An 18,788-nucleotide genomic window follows, 5' to 3' on the forward strand; every position below is an offset into this window, starting at 1 on the left:
CAGATAATTGTACGTGTGGGATACAGAAATTAGGTAGTCATTCAAAAATCATGTTAAACACTATTATTGCACACAGAGTGAGTCCATGCAACTTATTATGTGACTTAAGCACATTTCTACTCCTGAACTTATTTAGGCTTGCCATAACAAAGGGGTTGAATACATTCACTCAAGACATTCCAGCTTTTCATTTTTTATTAATTTGTAGACATTTTGAAAAACATAATTCCACTTTGACATTAGGGGGTATTGTGTGTAGGCCAGTGACACAAAATCTCAATGTAATCCATTTCAAATTCAGGCTGTAACACAACAAAATGTGTAAAAAGTCAAGGGGCGTGAATACTTTCTGAAGGCACTGTATATCTCAGTCAGTAGAGCTGACGACTAGGCCTTTTGTGTGTATCACTGTCTACAACTAGGCCTACTCGCTGTCATTTGGGTCGCTGTCTGTGGTGCTGAAAGATGCCTGTTCGTGCGAGGCAGTTTTGTGGGGCACAAGCTTTTAGTGCCTGTGAGTGTGTCTAATGGTTGCACAGCCTACCTGCTGCTGTTTGATGGTTGGTTTTTGTATTTATTAAGGATAACCACTACTCTTACTGGGGTCCAGCAACATTAAGGCAGTTATATACAATTTAAAATATTACATGACATTACATTTCATAACACTTTACACAATTCATTAATTGTGTTCACTCAGGCCGCTACTCTACTAACACATATCTACAATACAAAATCCATGTGTATGTGTGTGTAGAGTGCGTGTCTTATCATGTGTATGTTTGTCTGTGAGTGTGTGTGTCTCTTCACAGTCCCCGCTGTTCCATAAGGAGTATTTTTATCCATTTTTTAAATCTGATTCTACTGCTTGCATCAGTTACCTTATGTGGAATAGAGTTCCATGTAGCCATGGCTCTATGTAGTACTGTGCGCCTCCCATAGTCTGCTCTTGACTTGGGGATTGTGAAGAGACCTTTGGTGGCATGTCTTGTGGGGTATGCATGGGTGTCCGAGCTGTGCGCTAGTAGTTTAAACAGACACCATGGTGCATCCAGCATGTCAACACAGAGATTTACATGCATATTATTAATGTTAGCTCTCCGTGTACATTTAAGGGCCAGCCTTGCTGCCCTGTTCTGAGCCAATTATAATTTTCCGAGGTCCCTCTTTGTGGCACCACACGACTGAACAGTAGTCCAGGTGCGACAAAACTAGAGCCTGTAGGACCTGCCTTGTTGATAGTTTAGTTTAGAATCCAGGGTTACTCCAAGCAGTTTAGTCACCTCAACTTGCTCAGTTTCCACATTATTTATTACAAGATTTAGCTGTTTGATGGTTGGTTGTGGTTGTTTGATGGTTATCTTTGTGATTGTGTCATTCTGATGAACACTGTGTGTGCGAGTGAGTGAGAGACGGGGACCGGGGGTGGGAAAGGGATTTGTATCCCAAATCAATGGCAGGAAAGGGATGTGAGTGACCCCTCACTTTCACATCGTATTACAATGCCATGCTGCCTTGATTGTGAACTGTATATTTTTGTGATTGAAAATCAAATAATTTTGCTCTGTATAATTTCTGCTCTGTATGTAATTGTATCTCTTTAAGCTGTTTTTGAATTGTTGTTTGTTGTAACACAGGACACCATTGAAAAAGAGACCCTGGTCTCAATTGGGATTCTCTATATAAATAATGGTTAAATCAAATTAATACAAATGTTATAATGTTTCCTATCAAATGTATGAAACAATGTTTTTGTATCAGAATATTCATAAACATTGTGATTGGAGGACAGCTGTGAGGGTTATCGGATCAAATCCTCTCTACTCCTCAAGCTCATTAATGATAAAATGTTCATATTTGAAGATTGCCGAAAGGCCAGTCTGTTTGGCATATCATACGAAGTACTCTACAAGGAGTGAATTGTTAGCAGAAACAGACTGGTAGCCAGGCTAGCGTTGGCCCGGGTATCCTGCGACCCAGACTGAATTTGATCTAAATCGAGACAGCTCGAACGGATTCCCTCAAACACGCTGATTGTCATGATTAGGCACTAAGGAGCAACTTTGCCGCTGCTGGAGATGGCAGATCGTATTTTCACTCGGGTGGTTGAGAGGAAGAAGGCAGAAGTTCTGGTTGAAACTGACTTCGGGAGAAGATGAGAGCATAGACTCGGATGAAGGATTGCGGAGGTGGATGTGGAATATGAATCAGATGGCAGTGGAAGTAAGGAAGAATGGACCTCTGTCCAAAAGAACGGGAAAAGAAGCAAAGTTGGGAGGGGAAAGAAGATCCCTAGTGTTGAGAATACCTCATCATATTTGGTGGAAGTCTGGTTTCTGGGAGAATTGGGGCCGAATTGTCAAATTCGTTGGAAGTATCTGAGATGGTGGAGAGGTGTGGGTAAAGTGGAGTCGGTGAGGCTCACGAGGAGTGGGCTGGTCTGGATTTTTTGTGTTTCTGTTGGCTATCAGACGAATTGATGACCATGCTGTATTGTGCTTTGAGCTAAGGAGAAGAGCGCCTGTCAAGGGAGTCATTGCTGGAGTTGGGTCAATGGCAAGAAAGAAAAGAGCTTGTCTATTATGGTGTCCCTCCCGATCCGAGTGGAGCTGGGGTACGTGCACTCTCCTGTAAGAGCTTTTACATCCAGGCGGTTGCAGTATAAACGGTATAGAATGTTTGGACATGTAGAGAGCGTCTGCAGGCGGAGGAATCCGAGATGTGGAAGTTGTGGAAGAGAATATCATGGTGAAAGTTATGAAGAAGATGAAGTGTTGCAATTGTTGTGGAAAGCATGTAGCTACATCATCAGAGCGCCCGACGAGGGCGAAAGAGAATGAGGTTGCCAAAGTCAGGGCCATCCAGAGCATTTAATATGCAGAGGTTGTCAAAAGGGTGGATGGAACAAAAGGTACTACTGAGGACTCCATTGTTTTGGGTAGACCTTCAATGCAGGCTGCGGAGTTGGCTTCCCGCCAGCAGGATCCAGGGATGCAAATAGTCCAGGTAGCCATTTGATTAGCTGTTCAGGAGTCTTATGGCTCTGCGGTAGCAGAGAGAACAGTCTATGACTAGGGTGGCTGGAGTCTTTGGCAATTTTAGGGCCTTCCTCTGACACCACCTGGTATAGAGGTCCTGGATGGCAGGAAGCTTGGCCCAAGTGATGTACTGGCCTGTACACACTACCCTCTGTAGTGCCTTGCGGTCGGAGGCCGAGCAGTTGCCATACCAGGCAGTGATGCAACCAGTCAGGATGCTCTCGATGGTGCAGCTGTATAACCTTTTGAGGATCTGAGGACCCATGCCAAATCTTTTCAGTCTCCTGAGGAGGAATAGGCTTTGTCGTGCCCTCTTCATGACTGTCTTGGTGTGTTTGGACCATGATAGTTTGTCGGTGATGTGGACACCAAGGAACTTGGAAGCTCTCAACCTGCTCCACTACAGCCCCGTCGATGAGAATGGGGGTGTGCTCAGTCCTCCTTTGAAGTGCTGTTACGAGCAGTGCTACCCTCTCAGAGCCTGGGGAGGGAGCTATGGAAGAGTGAAGAAATTAGGGAGTAGGTTATAGGGTTTGTTAAGATATTTAGTTATTTAATTTTTTTAAAGCAAAGTATAAGGAAGTTATACTCCAGTCTAGTAGGTGCCGGTAATGCAACATTTATTGGATGCCAACCGCCGTTAAACCTCATCGAAGAAGAAGTAGTATGCTGAAACACAGCCAATACAGTAGGTGGCGGCATGCACTTATAACATTGTTTGCAGACCGCCGTAATATCAAAGAAGAAGATTAGGTACTGACAGCAAACAGCTGTATTGAAACCCTCGCATGTGCAGCTCAGAGAGGCATATCAACTTCATTGAAAAAGGCAGCATACAGCAAACCACCATACTTCTGAAATGCCGAATGGTAAGTAGGATTGCAGTACCACACTTGTGAATTTAACTATACATTTATTTGGCGTACAGTTTAAACATTATCGTTGATCAGGTAAAGCGAAGGATTATTTTCTGAAGCCACTGGTAGCAGACTACGAGGAACTGCTGGGTCGTTTCCAACAGACGGAATCCGTGCGATTTGAGGAATTTACTGCTATTTGGAGAAGCATGGGCTTCTCCAGTTTATTTTAGTAAGTCCCTTTTCTCTTTTCATCAGTCATCTCTTTAAGATTACCTGCCGGCCTACCTATTGTCGACAATTTGTTGCGAAATATGTCGTTTCTATAATACACACTCAAATGTTTTTTTAAAACATGCAAATTATTATTAGACCACAACACACTGCCAACCTGTGCCTGGTTTCCCGATAACTATGGAATTTAGGCTTACTAAAGTTAGTGTTTTAACGATGCATCTTTCCTACAACGGCCGAAGATGTAACATTATTTTCCCAAAACGCCACGCAGAGAACAACGCTAAGTGCGTCGTCGGAGCATTTGTTGATACTGATAGGATCGAAAGAAGGGCAGCGCTACTCTCGAGTCAACTTTCTCAATTGAAATCTTACTTTAATATGATAAGTATTTCACAATACTGACGACGGATCAGCTTCTAGTGAGAGATTACAATCTATGGCTGCAAATATTGAGGCGGCTTATTCTATTGCAATACCCAATAAAAATGCACTAAATCAGTGATTTGGCACATCATTGCGCACATGTTAGACTACTCATCATGAAATGTATTTGACAAATTAGGCAGTAGCCTACAATTAACAAAATATATTCAATCTATTGAACATGAAATGTATTTAAACATGATTGAGATAGGCCTATAGGCTACTGTATTTATATTTTAATGCAGTCATCTCGGTTTTAATTTAAAGTTGATTTTATACCCCGCTTGTTTGTATTAAAGACATTGGCAACTTTATTTGTAGTGAACTTTGTTCAGCAATTGCAGAGAGACGGATAAACCTTATGATTCTATGTTTAGCGGAGATCTGTGTCTAAAGTGACGCGGGAGGGCAAAAAAAGCATATAATTAAGCATTTAGCTGTTCTTTAACGACGCTCCTACGAAAATTCTAACTTTGAATTTAGCCTTAAGATGCTTTTGGGAAACTGGGCCATGGTCACGTTCCGGAGGGTGCAGTCAATGTTGTAGATGGTTCATGCCATGAACAGAGCTGACACATATCAGGAATTCACAACAATAGTTGGTGCTGTTCCTAGAGGTGCTACTTAAATTAAGAGATTATTATGTGAGCTCAATAACACAGTAAAATAATGTTTTTATTTTTAGTCATTTTAGTAGACGCTCTTATCCAGAGCGATGCTGAGACTCAGATTTTTTACTTTAAAATGAATGCCCCCCCAAAAATGTTTTATGCAGGGTTAAACAAACCATACAACTCTATGCACAAGGACTACTTTTAACAATTTCCATAGCAAATTTTACACAAACACATTTACTTGAACAGTTCAGATACAACGTTTGGTAAAAGAATGACGGCCCAAATCGTCATTCTGTAACCAAAATTAGCATTTGCGCTGTTTTTCCAAGTAAATGTGTTTTTGTAACATTTCGTAGAAATTGTTAAAAGTAGTCCTTGTGCCAGTAACGGTGCGTGGGGTGAAAGAGCCATATTACAACCTATGTGTTGTGATAATTGCGTTGTTTGCTCAATAAATCCTGTTAATTCATATGCCTTGTGATCGTGATATATAGGCTAAAGGCCAAGACAATAAGAAGACACAGTGGCAGAATAAATTTAGCCCCACATGTTTTGAGTTTTTTTTTTTTGGGGGCTTGTTCTCTAGGTGTTGGTAATGTTCTCTAGTTGCGCCATGATTGGCTCAGTGTTCTGTCACTCACGGGGGACACTACGTCACCGCCAAGTCTGACTTGAAAGCACCATCAATCCAGAGAATTCCAGACTTTGATGACAAAGTTTGATGACAAAATTTGCCCACGAAGGACCGCCACGCCACTTTCCTGTTCAAGTGAGCACAGCACAACAAGGTGTCCAAATATGTCTTGTATGCTGCTGCATAAAATGCCAGGGAGATATGTATACTGTGGCTAAGAAAGTAATACTAAGTGTATGTTGTATAGTAAGTTGTTAGTAGCCCATGTGCCTCACCCTAATAATTTGGTCTATTTTCCCCTCTTAATTTCACCTACTGTTCTGACTTGGTGGTGCAGATGTAGCCTATAGCCTGTTTTAGTGAAATGTCATCAAATATTGTAAGAGCTTTCATTGTCTGCTTATATGCCACCTTTATTCATCCTACGGTTCTGACTTGGTGTACAGGGAGAACGCTGTAAGAACAGCCCATGTTCTGAATTCTGTCGCTGTGCATTTAAAAAGTGGTGAACGAATAGTTATATTGACTACGTCCATCCTAGCTCGCTCATTAATGTCTTCATTGAAATTATAGATTGCCTCTTGTCTGCTTGTCTTCCCCTTATGCCATAGTTTGTACATCTCAATTGTCAGTAGAAACCACATTTGTTTAAGCAAGTCAGCCATATGAGCTGTGTTTTTAATTTTTTTATGCAGTAAATTACGCTGAATGAACTGTTTCGCTGCCAGACAAGGCTCCGCTGATAGCCAGGTGTAGAAGTGGGAAGGTGTTGGGACTGCTGTTGGGACAGCTTTATATAGGCCCTAACAGTTTGTGGGCACAGTTTGTCACCGTTATAATGCAATGAATGTGTTGTTTAGTGTTGTGTAGTGGCTTTGCTGGTATGCATCCCACTTATATATTTTTTGCCCCACCAAGATTTACATGCTAAAATCACCACTGGTCCAGTGAAGTCCACAAAGCATATTGCATATACAGTAACAGGCAGTTACATGACCTACAGCATGGTCAAGCAAGTTAATGTTTCTGACTTTTTCGGACCACTAAACAACTATTGATTTAGAACCAGAGTTACCACAAGTCGCAAAGAAAACAGGAGCTGCCTCCACTATTCCAGCACCATTTCAACTTCAACATCATCAAATCACCTCTGCTTAGTCTAATACAATGACGACTAAAAGATACCAAAAACTATTTAGTCCAATCAACGTAAGCTAAATATGATGTGGCTCTCCACGGTTCTGATTTCTGTGTGTGTGCACGTTCATGCAAGTAGAAAAACATGTCTCTACTTGTAGAGAAAAGCCAATGCCGCCATCCTCTTTCATGTTGACGAAAAGGTCTATCACACTGTCATGCAGTACATGCTTTTATTTTTTGTTGTCCTAGGCTACCTGGCTAAAATGCTTGCTCGCCTAACTTCCATTCATGGGCAACATTAGCTAGTTAACATTAGCCTTCTACATCTAACTACATATTGAACTTCCATCCTCTCAGGCTAAAGGCACAACGATATATAAATTAATGGTTGGATCAGAATCACCGTTATAATCATTGGCCAGTACGGAGAATTAAATAAAACCACAAGTCCAAATCCTTATCTCCATCCATGGCTAATTTAGGAAAGGGACAATTTTAGCTAGCTAGCCACTGGAGGACAACACAGCTAGATGCAACAATTCAAGTTATGTCAGTGATGTATGCTCTCATTGGGATTTGATATGAGTGACTCCAAAATCCAAGCTGGCTTCCCTTGACACTTTTGGTGCGCCAGGACCATTCGCAGTTGCGCTCACTCAGTTTAGCTCAACGCTGATTGACACATTTTTTTATACGTTTTTAGCAAGGGAGGCCAAATGCTTGCTGGCTTGCCTTCAATGCTACGGGCGGCAACAATGTCATACTTGTTTGGACCAGACATTTACATTTACATTTACGTCATTTAGCAGACGCTCTTATCCAGAGCGACTTACAGGAGCAATTGGGGTTAAGTGCCTTGCTTAAGGGCACATCGACAGATTTTTCACCTAGTCGGCTCGGGGATTAGAACCAGCGACCTTTCGGTTACTGGCACAACACTCTTACCCACTAAGCTACCTGCCGCCCGCATCAGATAGATGGCCTACACATAGAGAGACAGAGGGGCGCTGTTTCACTGGCTTGGATGCTTTCTCCTGTGAGATACATTCAGCCTCTTGCGAAATGATGGAAAATTATGAAACAGAGACTAAATAAATTATTTAATGTTAATTTATTTTATTGGTAAATGTTTTTGGGAAGCCTGGATTCCCTTGGGATCCATGCATACACACCACTGCCTTGTGCATAGTTGTAAGGTTTGTTTAACCGTATAATTGCCAGAGGCACCGAAATGCTTAATTCTGCAGGAGTTAATATTAATGCTACAGTATGTGAGAGGTTATAGACCTACAGTCGGTGTCCAGATTTCAGTTTCCATTTAACCCATCTGAACAGTAGGCTACAGTCCTCTTAACTTGCCATAGGCCTATTTGAAGTCCCTGTCTTGTGACTGTCGAATTTGTATAGCGCCTCACAATGATATTTTACCACTTTCCCAAACATTACTTTTCTGGCCCTCCCTTATCTTTATTTTTAACTCTGTATTTCACAGCTATTCTCTTATTGAATTAAACTTCGACATTGTCCTTTTTGCCTCCGTGGATCGACGTCAACTTTTTCTGCCTGTTCCTAAAAGCGTTTGGCGTTTATGCTATTTGACGAGTGTGCATTTAGACCCTAAAGCTTAGACTTACGCACTAATGCCAGATAGGCTAAAATAATGAAAGAAAAACCTCAATGTAGCCTATAGCTATAAATGGCAATAAGAATGATACATTTGTATTTTTTAAAGGTATTGTTTTCTCTTTATTCAACCCGCCTGCCACCCACCTGTCCTTTATCGACACAATATTTAATGACCCTAAACCCGCCAAACCACGGGTTTAACCATGAGGACTGCGGGTTATGTGTCATCCCGCGCACCACTAATGGAGGACTTCATAGCATATATTTTGTTGGAGGGGAATTATATTTTAAGAACATGCAATTACAAAATATAGGCCTAAAATCTGTCAATGTTTCTAGGACTACTAGTCCTCCTAATTATTCTGGGCCTGTTTCCCAAAAGCATCTAGGCTAGTTCATCGTTAGAACATTCGTAGGAGCGTAGTTACATTTCCGAGCTGTTTCCCAAAACCCTCCTTACTAAAGATGAACTTGAGTACACTCTTTATTTACTGACTGCCTTAGACGACTCAGAGAACATTTAAGTGTGTCGTTGGGTGCCTTTTTGCCTTTCCGCGTAGCTTTATACACAGAAGATCTCCACTAAACATAGAATGAAGATGTTTCTCTGTGACCGCTATAACTTCAGAACGAAGTTTACTACAAATACAAAGTTACCAATGACTTTTCAGGAGTTACAAACAAGTGAAGGATAAAAATATGCTGAATGAACCGAGTTGACTGCATAAAAATATTAATACAGTGCCTTCAGAAAGTATTCACACCCCTTGACTTTTTCCACATTTCTGTTACAGCCTGAATTTAAAATGGATTCAATTGAGATTTTGCCGCTGGCCTACATGCAATACCCCATAATGTCAAAGTGGAAGTATGTTTTTAGAATTTTTTACAAATTAATTAAAAATGAATAGCTGAAATGTCTTGAGTCTAAGTATTCAACCCCTTTGAGGGCAAGCCTAAATAATTTCAGGAATAAAAATGTGCTTAAAGTCACAAGTTGCATGGACTCACTCTGTGTGCAATAATAGTGAATAACATGATTTTTGAATGACTCCCTCATCTCTGTACCCCACACATACAATTCGTTGTGAGGTCCCTCAGTCGAGCAGTGAATTTAAAATACAGATTCAACCACAAAGACCAGGGAGGTTTCCCAATGCATTGCAAAAAAGGGCACCTATTGGTAGATGGGTAAAAATGAAATAAAAGCATTCATTGACTATCCCTTTGAGCATGGTTAAGTTATTAATTACACTTTGGTAGCATGGCCAACATTTCATATCACTTATTTTTTTCTAAATTGTATGTTTTTGAATAATCGTTACAAATTTGCTCTGAGTAGGGCGTGACCCCTAGGGTGGCAACACATACAGTGCATTCGGAAAGTATTCAGACCCCTTCACTTTTTCCACATTTTGTTACATTACAGCCTTATTCTAAAATGGATTAAATAAATAAAAATCATCATCCATCTACACACACTACCCCATAATGACAAAGTGATAACAGGTTTTTAGAAATGTTTGCAAATGTATAAAAAAAAAAAAAAACGGATACCTTATTTACGTAAGTATTCATACCCTTTGCTATGAGACTCGAAATTGAGCTCAGGTGCATCCTGTTTCCAATGATCAGCCTTGAGATGTTTCTACAACTTGATTGGAGTCCACTTGTGGTAAATTCATTTGATTTGGTCATGATTTGGAAAGGCACACACCTGTCTATATTAAGGTCCCACAGTTGACAGTGCATGTCAGAGCAAAAACCAAGCCATGAGGTTGAAGGAATTGTCTGTAGAGCTCCAAGACAGGATTGTATCGAGGCACAGATCTGGGGAAGGGTACCATTTCTGCAGCATTGAAGGTCCCCAATAACAGTGGCCTCCATCATTCTTAAATGGAAGATGTTTGGAACACCAAGACTCTTCCTAGGGCTGGCCGCCCGGCCAAACTGAGAAATTCGGGGAGAAGGGCCTTGGTTAGGGAGGTGACCAAGAACCCGATGGTCACTTTGACAGAGCTCCAGAGTTCCTCTGTGGAGATGGGAGAACCTTCCAGATGGACAACCAGCTCTGCAGCACTCCACCAATCAGGCCTTTATGGTAGAGTGGCCAGACATGACAGCCTGCTTGGAGTTTGCCAAAAGGCACCTAAAGTCAGATCATGAGACACAAGATTCTCTGGTCTGATGAAACCAAGATTGAACTCTTTGGCCTGAATGCCAAGCGCCACGTCTGGAGGAAACCTGGCACCATCCCTACGGTGAAGCGTGGTGGCAGCATCATGCTGTGGGGATGTTTTTCAGCGGCAGGGACTGAAAGACTAGTCCGGATCTAGGGAAATATGAACGGAGCAAAGTACAGAGATCCTTGATGAAAACCTGCTCAGGACCTCAGACTGGGGCGGAGGTTCACCTTCCAACAGAACAACAGCCCTAAGCACACAGCCAAGCCAACGCAGGAGTGGCTTCGGGACAAGTCTCTGAATGTCCTTGAGTGGCCCAGCCAGAGCCCGGGCTTGAACCCGATCGAACATCTCTGGAGAGACCTGAAAATAGCTGTGCAGCGACACTCCCCATCCAACCTGACAGAGCTTGAGAAGATCTGCAGAGAAGAATGGGAGAAACTCCCCAAATACAGGTGTGCCAAGCTTGTAGCATCATACCCAAAAAGACTCAAGCCTGCAATCGCTGCCAAAGGTGCTTCAACAAAGTACTAAATAAAGGGTTTGAATACTTACGTAAATGTATTTCAGTTTTTTTTGTATGTATATATTAGCAAAAATGTCTAAACCTGTTTTTACTTTGTAATTATGGTAATTGTGTGTAGATTGCTGAGGGGAAAAACATGTTTTCTCTTAGCTACTCTGTGTAGGTAACACATTCATGCTTATTCCTCTTTGATTTAGAAAATACTGTTGTACAAACATGATGATTTAGGCCTACAGCATCACTGGTATCAGGCGGTATAGCTAGCTATGTTTGCTCTGTACATTTATTTGTTAGCTAGCTAGCCAGCTAACTAGTGATTTAGCATTAGCGGCTAACACAAATTAGCCACAACTTGCTAAGAATAGACAAACTAGCTGTTTGCAGATGTAAGTAACACAATCTAATAGTGTAATTATAGAACGCTTGTGGATTTAAACTGAACAAAAATATAAACACAACATGCAACAATTTAAAAGATTTTACTGAGTTACATTTCATATAAGGAAATCAGTCAATTTAAAAAAATGAGGCCCTAATGTATGGATTTCATATGACTGGGAATACAGAAATGCATCTGTTGGTCACAGAAACCAAAAAATAATAATTGGTGTGTGGATCAGAAAACCAGTCAGTATCTGGTGTGACCACCATTTGCCTCATGCAGGGCAACACATCTCCTTCGCATAGAGTTGATAAGGCTGTTGATTGTGGCCTGTGGAATGTTGTCCCATTCCTCTTCAATGGCTGTGCTAAATTGCGGGATCTGGAACACGCTGTTGTACGCGTTGATCCAGATTATTCCAAACATGCTCAATGGGTGACATGTCTGGTGAGTATGCAGACAATGGAAGAACTGGGTCATTTTTCGCTTCCAGGGATTGTATACAGATCCCTGCGACATGGGGCTGTGCATTATCATGCTGAAACATGAGGTGATTGTGGCGGATGAATGGCACGATAGTGGTCCTCGTCACGGTGTCTCTGTGCATTCAAATTTCCATAGATAAAATGCAATTGTGTTCGTTGTCCGTAGTTTGTCTGCCCATACCGTAACCCTACCGCCACCATGGGGCATTGTTCACAACGGTGACATCAGAAAACCGCTCGCCAACACGACGCCATACACCTGGTCTGCGGTTGTGAGGCCGTTGGACATACTGCCAAATTCTCTAAAATGACTGTGGTAGAGAAATGACAACTAAATTGTCTGGAAATAGCTCTGGTGGACATTCCTGCAGTCAGCATGCCACTTACACGATCCCTCAACACAGCACAAGGTGCACCTGTGTAATGATCATGCTGTTTAATTAGCTTCTTGATTTGCCACACCTGTCTGGTGGATAGATTATCTTGACAAAGGAGAAATTCTCACTAACAGGGATGTAAACAAATGTGTTTACATCCCTGGGGGGGGGGCCTGAGGATGAATTAACGTTGTAGTTACTCCACAATACTAACCTAAATGAAAGAGTAAAGAGGGAAGTCTGTACAGAATACAAATATTTACAATAAGGCACTGAAGTAAAACTGCAAAGAATGTGGCAATGAAATTAACTTTATGTCCTGAATACAACACTTGGGGCAAACACAACACTGAGTACCACTTTTCATATTTTCAAGCATAGTGGTGGCTTCAGTGTTTTTTTTTTTTTTTTTTTTTTTTTTTTATAAAAAGAAACCGAATAGAGCTAAACACAGGCAAAATCCTAGAGGAAAACCTGGTTGTCTACTTTCCAACAGACACTGGTACACAATTTCACCTTTCAGCAGGACAATAATCTAAAACACAAGGCCAAAAATACATCAAGAGTTGCTTACCAAAATGACACAATGTGGCCTAGTTACAGTTTTTATTTTAAATTGGCTTAAATCTATGGCAAGACCTGAAAATGGCTGTCTAGCAATGATCAACAACCAACTTGTTGAAGAACAAATAATATGCAAATATTGGACAATCCAGGTGTGCAAGCTCTTTGAGACATGCCTAGAAAAACTCACACGTAATCGCTGCCAAGGTGATTCTAACATGCATTTACTCAGTGGTGTTAATACTTATTACTGTCTTCATTTTCAGTAAATTTGCTAAATAATTCTAAAATAATTTTTTCACTTTGTCATTATGGGGTGTTGTTTGTAGATGGGGGAGGGAAAAAAATATTTCATCAATTTTGAATTCAGGCTGTAACACTATGGAATAAGTCAAGGGATTTGAATACTTTCTGAAGGCACTGTAAGCCTATATATTTAAATCGTATTGTAATCAATTTCTTGTTCAATTGAGTTATAATTTGCTAATTGTAGGCTACTGTCTGTAATTTTTGCCTTCATGATGTGTAACGTGCGCAATGATGTGCCAAATTTGGGATTTAATGCTTTATAGTGTAGGCTAGGGCCTAAGCATTAGAATAAGCCACCTCAATATTTGCAGCCATAGTCTATAGGTGATGATATCTCTCTAGGAGCTGATCTGTCAGTATTGTGGAATAATTATAATGTTAAGGCAGGATTTGAATGGAGAAAGCTGATCCGATGGCAGTGCTGCCTTTCTTTTGATCCTATCAGTGTCGACACATGCTCCAACTACGCACTTAGTGAAAGTTATCCCTATGTGGTGTTTTGGGAAACGCATGTGAGTTCTTCGGCCGTTGTCGGAACGATGCATTGTTTTATCTTGGCCAGGTCGCAGTTGTAAATGAGAACTTGTTCTCAACTGGCTTACCTGGTTAAATAAAGGTGAAATAAAAAATTTACAAAAATACACTCGTAAGCCTAATCGCTATCGGGAAGCTGGGCCCTGGATGTTGCCCCACAAGTTCGACGGCATACGGCAAACTCGACTAGAAGTTCAGTTCTTCTTTCTAGTTGAAACAGAGCTATGCCAACATGTTTTTATTTATTTATCGATTTGCTCAATGGGATAATTAGGAGTACAGCGACACATTCCATCCCTGGATTGAGGTATGTTTTCAAACCATTTCACTTCTCGTTCACCGCGGTGAAAACATATTGGCGTGTGCCTGTTTCGACTAACAGGAGGTACTGAACCTCTAAGTTTTTGGCTAACTGTACACATATTGTGTACAGAGTTACCATCTCAGTGGATACCATAGGATATGCGTTTGGGTTAAGTCACACTGAAATGACTGTACCTGTTTAGCAGCATGTGTCCCACGTTGGAAGGTATATCTGTAATAATTGGTAGAAAGTTCTGATTTTAAAAAGGCTTTTTACTGAGCAGTGCCCAATAAATAATTAAATCCAGTTGTTCCAAAAATCTAAAATGGATTCCATGTTGTGTTCTTTCACACCTGTTTTGTCCTAGCTAATCAATACCAGTGCTACTGTTGTAACAGCTCCCACTCTTCTTAATTTTCCCTCTGATCTCCTTTTCATTTTAGCGGTTCACTTGCTGGTAATAAGATGAGGGAATTCTGCCACCTAACCCTGACCATGGCCTTCAACTACTTCTTGCCCCCATATAGCTTCCAGATCAGAGTGGGGGGTTTGTACTTGCTCTATGGCCTATACCACACACAGCTCGCTTCACCTAAAGAGAAGGTGCTGAAAGACTCTTACTTTGAATCTCATTATTCAATGTTTTCTATTTTTAACTTTAACAATGGACTTGATATACTTTTCCACTGGCTAAACTAATATGCTGTACTGAACAATGTCTGTGGAGAATCTCAATTGCATACTCCTTGCTTCCTCTCTCCTCGCCTCCTTCTCAAAACCCATTGGAGGAGAAGGTTAGAGGGGATGGACATCTGGCTTTCTCATCCAATGGGTTTTGAGAAGTACTTGATGACTATGCAATTGAGGTTCTCCCATAGTGTGCAACAACTTGCAGACAGCCATAGTCTCGCGGAATATCTGAGTTTCCCGCACAATGACTGTAAATCTTCCAGATCCAAGTGGTCACTGTCAATCTATTTGAAATGTCACATTTTTGTAACTGATCAGAAAATGTTTATCTGATACATATGGGTGAAACTGTCGCTCACTAGCACAGGAGAAAATCTATGCATGTCCCTGACAGTAAATACCCCCTTGGCGATAGCTTATGTAGCTATGAAGTATAGTACCAGTAAAAAATTTGGACACACCTGCTCATTCCAGGGTTTTTCTTTATTTTTGTAGAATAATAGTGAAGACCTCAAAACTATGAAATGACACATATGGAATCATGTAGTAACCAAAAAAGTGTTAAACAAATAAAATATATATTATATTTGAGATTTTTCAAAGTAGCCACCCTTTGCCTTGATGACAGCTTTGTACACTCTTAGCATTCTCTCAACCAGCTTCACCTGGAATGCTTTTCAATTAACAGGTGTGCCTTGTTAATTTGTGGAATTTCTTTCCTTCTTAATGCATCTGAGCCAATCAGTTGTGTTGTGACAAGGTAGGGGGGGGTCTACAGAAGATAGCCCTATTTGGTAAAAGACCAAGTCCATATTATGGCAAGAACAGCTCAAATAAGCAAAGAGAAACGACAGTCCATCATTACTTTAAGACATGAAGTTCAGTCAATCTGGAACATTTCAAGAACTTTGACGGTTTTCTTCAAGTGTAGTCGCAAAAACATCAAGCGCTATGATGCAACTGGCTCTCATGAGGACCGCCACAGGAAAGGAAGACCCAGAGTTACCTCTGCTGCAGAGGATAAGTTCATTAGAGTTTACTGCACCTCAGATTGCATCCCAAATAAATGCGTCACAGAGTTCAAGTCACAGACACATCTCAACATCAACTGTTCAGAGGAGACTGCGTGAATCAGGCCTTCATGGTCGAATTGCTGCAAAGAAACCACTACTAAAGGACACCAATAAGAAGAAGAGACTTGCTTGGGCCAAGAAACACGAGCAATGGAAATTAGACCAGTGGAAAACTGTCCTTTGGTCTGATGAGTCCAAATTTGAGATTTTTGGTTCCAACCGCCATGTCTTTGTGAGACGCAGAGTAGATGAACGGATGATCTCCGCATGTGTGGTTCCCACTGTGCAGCATGGAGGAGGAGGTGTGATGGTGTGGGGGTCCTTTTGCTGGTGACACTGTCAGTGATTTACTTAGAATTCAAGGCACACTTAACCAGCATGGCTACCACAGCATTCTGCAGCGATACGCCATCCCATCTGGTTTGGGCTTAGTGGGACTATCATTTGTTTTTCAACAGGACAATGACCCAAAACACACATCCAGGCTGTGTAAGAGCTGTTTGACCAAGGATAGTGATTGAGTGCTGCATCAGATGACCTGGCCTCCACAATCACCCGACCTCAACCCAATTGAGATGGTTTGGGATGAGACGGACCGCGGAGTGATGGAAAAGCAGCCAACAAGTGCTCAGCATATGTGGGAACTCCTTCAAGACTGTTGGAAAAGCATTCCTCATGAAGCTGGTTGAGAGAATGCCAAGGGTGTGCAAAGCTGTCATCAAGGCAAAGGGTGGCTACTTTGAAGACTCTAAAATATAAAATATATTTTGATTTGTTTAACACTTTTTTGGTTACTACATGATTCCAGATGTGTTATTTCATAGTTTTGATGTCTTCACTATGATTCTACAATATAGAAAATAGTAAAAATAAAGAAAAACCCTTGAATGAGTAGGTGTGTCCAAACTTTTGACTGGTACTGTATATCCATATGAATTTGCTGTTATCATTATTGTTTGGTTTATGTATTCTGGTTGGGCAACTTGATTCTTGGGGTTGGATGATATGTTAAAAAATAAATGTATCCAACTTGTTGGGTGTTTTTGTTTGACGTATTAGGGGGATGCGATCGTGCACAATACGTCAAGATGAGTAAGTGTGTTGTTCCCTCTTCCCTCCCAGATCAGGATTGCCCTGAAGGACTGGGAGCAAATTCAGAAGTTTTACCAGGATTCGGTGAATTCGCAGCACTATGATGCAGTTTACATTATCAGGAAGCTAATCGCTGAGAATGCTGTCCTTTACACCGCCATGCCTCAAATGGTAAGGCACTCCCAAATTACATATTGTAATTTAAAAGTATGCATTAAGGTGTCTGTAATGTATAACATACTTGGCAAAAACGAATGTAGACATTAAATGGATTTCTATATCTTCCTAAACCTTTTTTTTAAATGGAGTACAACAATTGCAGTGCAGTAGCTTGAAAACAGTGCCCCCTGTCAGTCATCTGGTGTTTATTTACATCATTGGTCAAAACAAGAGATTGTAATGAACAAAATACAGCAGAGCTTCTAGTCAATGTTGCTACCTATCTGACCAATCCGAATGACAGCCTTTTACCTCAGAGCCGGCGTCCTTTTTTGTCGTGTTTTTGTCAACCCTTCTTCATAGGAAAATATAATAATTAGTGTCTCAAACGTTTTTGGGCCAACTGATGACATTGCAAGCTTTAAAATATGTTTGTTTTTCATTAAAAAGTCACCTTGGTCAGTGTTTCTACACAATCTTGTATAAATATATAAATCATGTTATGGGCCTCCGAGGCCCATGTTGTGCCAGTGTTTCCTCTGAGTTCATTTAAGTGTGGCGCTGCGCCAAGGCAGAATCATTGCCGCCACACCAAAATAAACATCCTATTTCTACCAAACATAGTTTCAATAAAGTGATTTTCTTGGTAAGTAGATCATCTGTCTGTGTTCAACACAGTTCTGAAGGTTATTTAGCTCTATGAGCTGTGGCAGGCAGCCTGCAACTCAAGAAACACAGCACACCAGTGCGCGAGTGACCAGGGCTCGATACAGACGCTCTGCGGCGTAGAACACAATTCACATGAATCACTTCAAAATGCACCTGCGGGAGAAACGGCACACCATGGATCAGTGTGCGAGTGACCAGTGCGGAATACAGAAGCTCTGCGGCGCGAAACACAATTCACTTGAATCACCTCCGAGTGCTCCTGCTTGAGAAACTGCAAGAAAGGTACGTTAGTTTGTTTGACCAACATTAGCTAGCCAACTAGTTAACTACATAAGATAGCTATAACCTAAACTCTACTAACATCATTTAGATCTATAATATTTCTGCCACAATTGTAACGGCAATTAGCTATCCAATATCCACAAGTATGTTGATGATAGAAACATGGTTTACTAACGTTACTAGTCTAGCAAGTTAGCTAGCTAGTTCGTTTGGAGCTGTATCAAGTGCAAGCAAGATAGCTACATTTATCGGTCTTAAATTTGATATTTTTTTTTTGTGATGAACATGAATTAGTGGGCTCTAATTCATGTTCAGTCAAATGTTCCTCTGTTAATTTTGTCAAGATAAACGTTTTTATTTCAGAAAGGTCTCTGTTTCTTTGGATAGCTGCAGCACTCAACCTTAAATCGTGTCCTGTATAGTAATTATAATCATTTTACCAATACGTTATTGAGCTAATTTCTGGGGGTGAAAATTAGATTAAATTTTTTTCTCCACCAGAACCAAGCTTTTCAGTACTTATACATATTTTGTTTTGGGGGGGAGGGCCCCGGAACCCCCCAAAAAAGGGGGGACACCCCCACTCC

At 41.0% G+C, this 18,788-nt stretch overlaps 1 protein-coding gene across 2 annotated transcripts in view; it reads left to right on the top strand.

The window, feature by feature from the left end:
• The first annotated feature begins 3,800 nt into the window (after positions 1-3,800).
• snapc1a (small nuclear RNA activating complex, polypeptide 1a) overlaps positions 3,801-18,788 on the top strand; it is a 38,366-nt gene continuing 23,378 nt past the window's right edge. The window contains exons 1-4 of one of the 2 annotated variants that reach the window (XM_041865613.1): positions 3,801-3,907; positions 3,989-4,127; positions 14,680-14,839; positions 17,122-17,262. In XM_041865613.1, the coding sequence (XP_041721547.1) occupies positions 3,898-3,907; positions 3,989-4,127; positions 14,680-14,839; positions 17,122-17,262 (450 nt within the window). In that variant the 5' untranslated portion in view covers positions 3,801-3,897. The remainder of the gene's footprint in view (positions 3,908-3,988; positions 4,128-14,679; positions 14,840-17,121; positions 17,263-18,788) is intronic. The other variant, XM_041865614.1, reaches the window with a different exon arrangement.

The sequence above is a fragment of the Coregonus clupeaformis genome, chromosome 36 (assembly GCF_020615455.1).
Source record: "Coregonus clupeaformis isolate EN_2021a chromosome 36, ASM2061545v1, whole genome shotgun sequence".
Classification (NCBI taxonomy): Eukaryota; Metazoa; Chordata; class Actinopteri; order Salmoniformes; family Salmonidae; genus Coregonus; species Coregonus clupeaformis.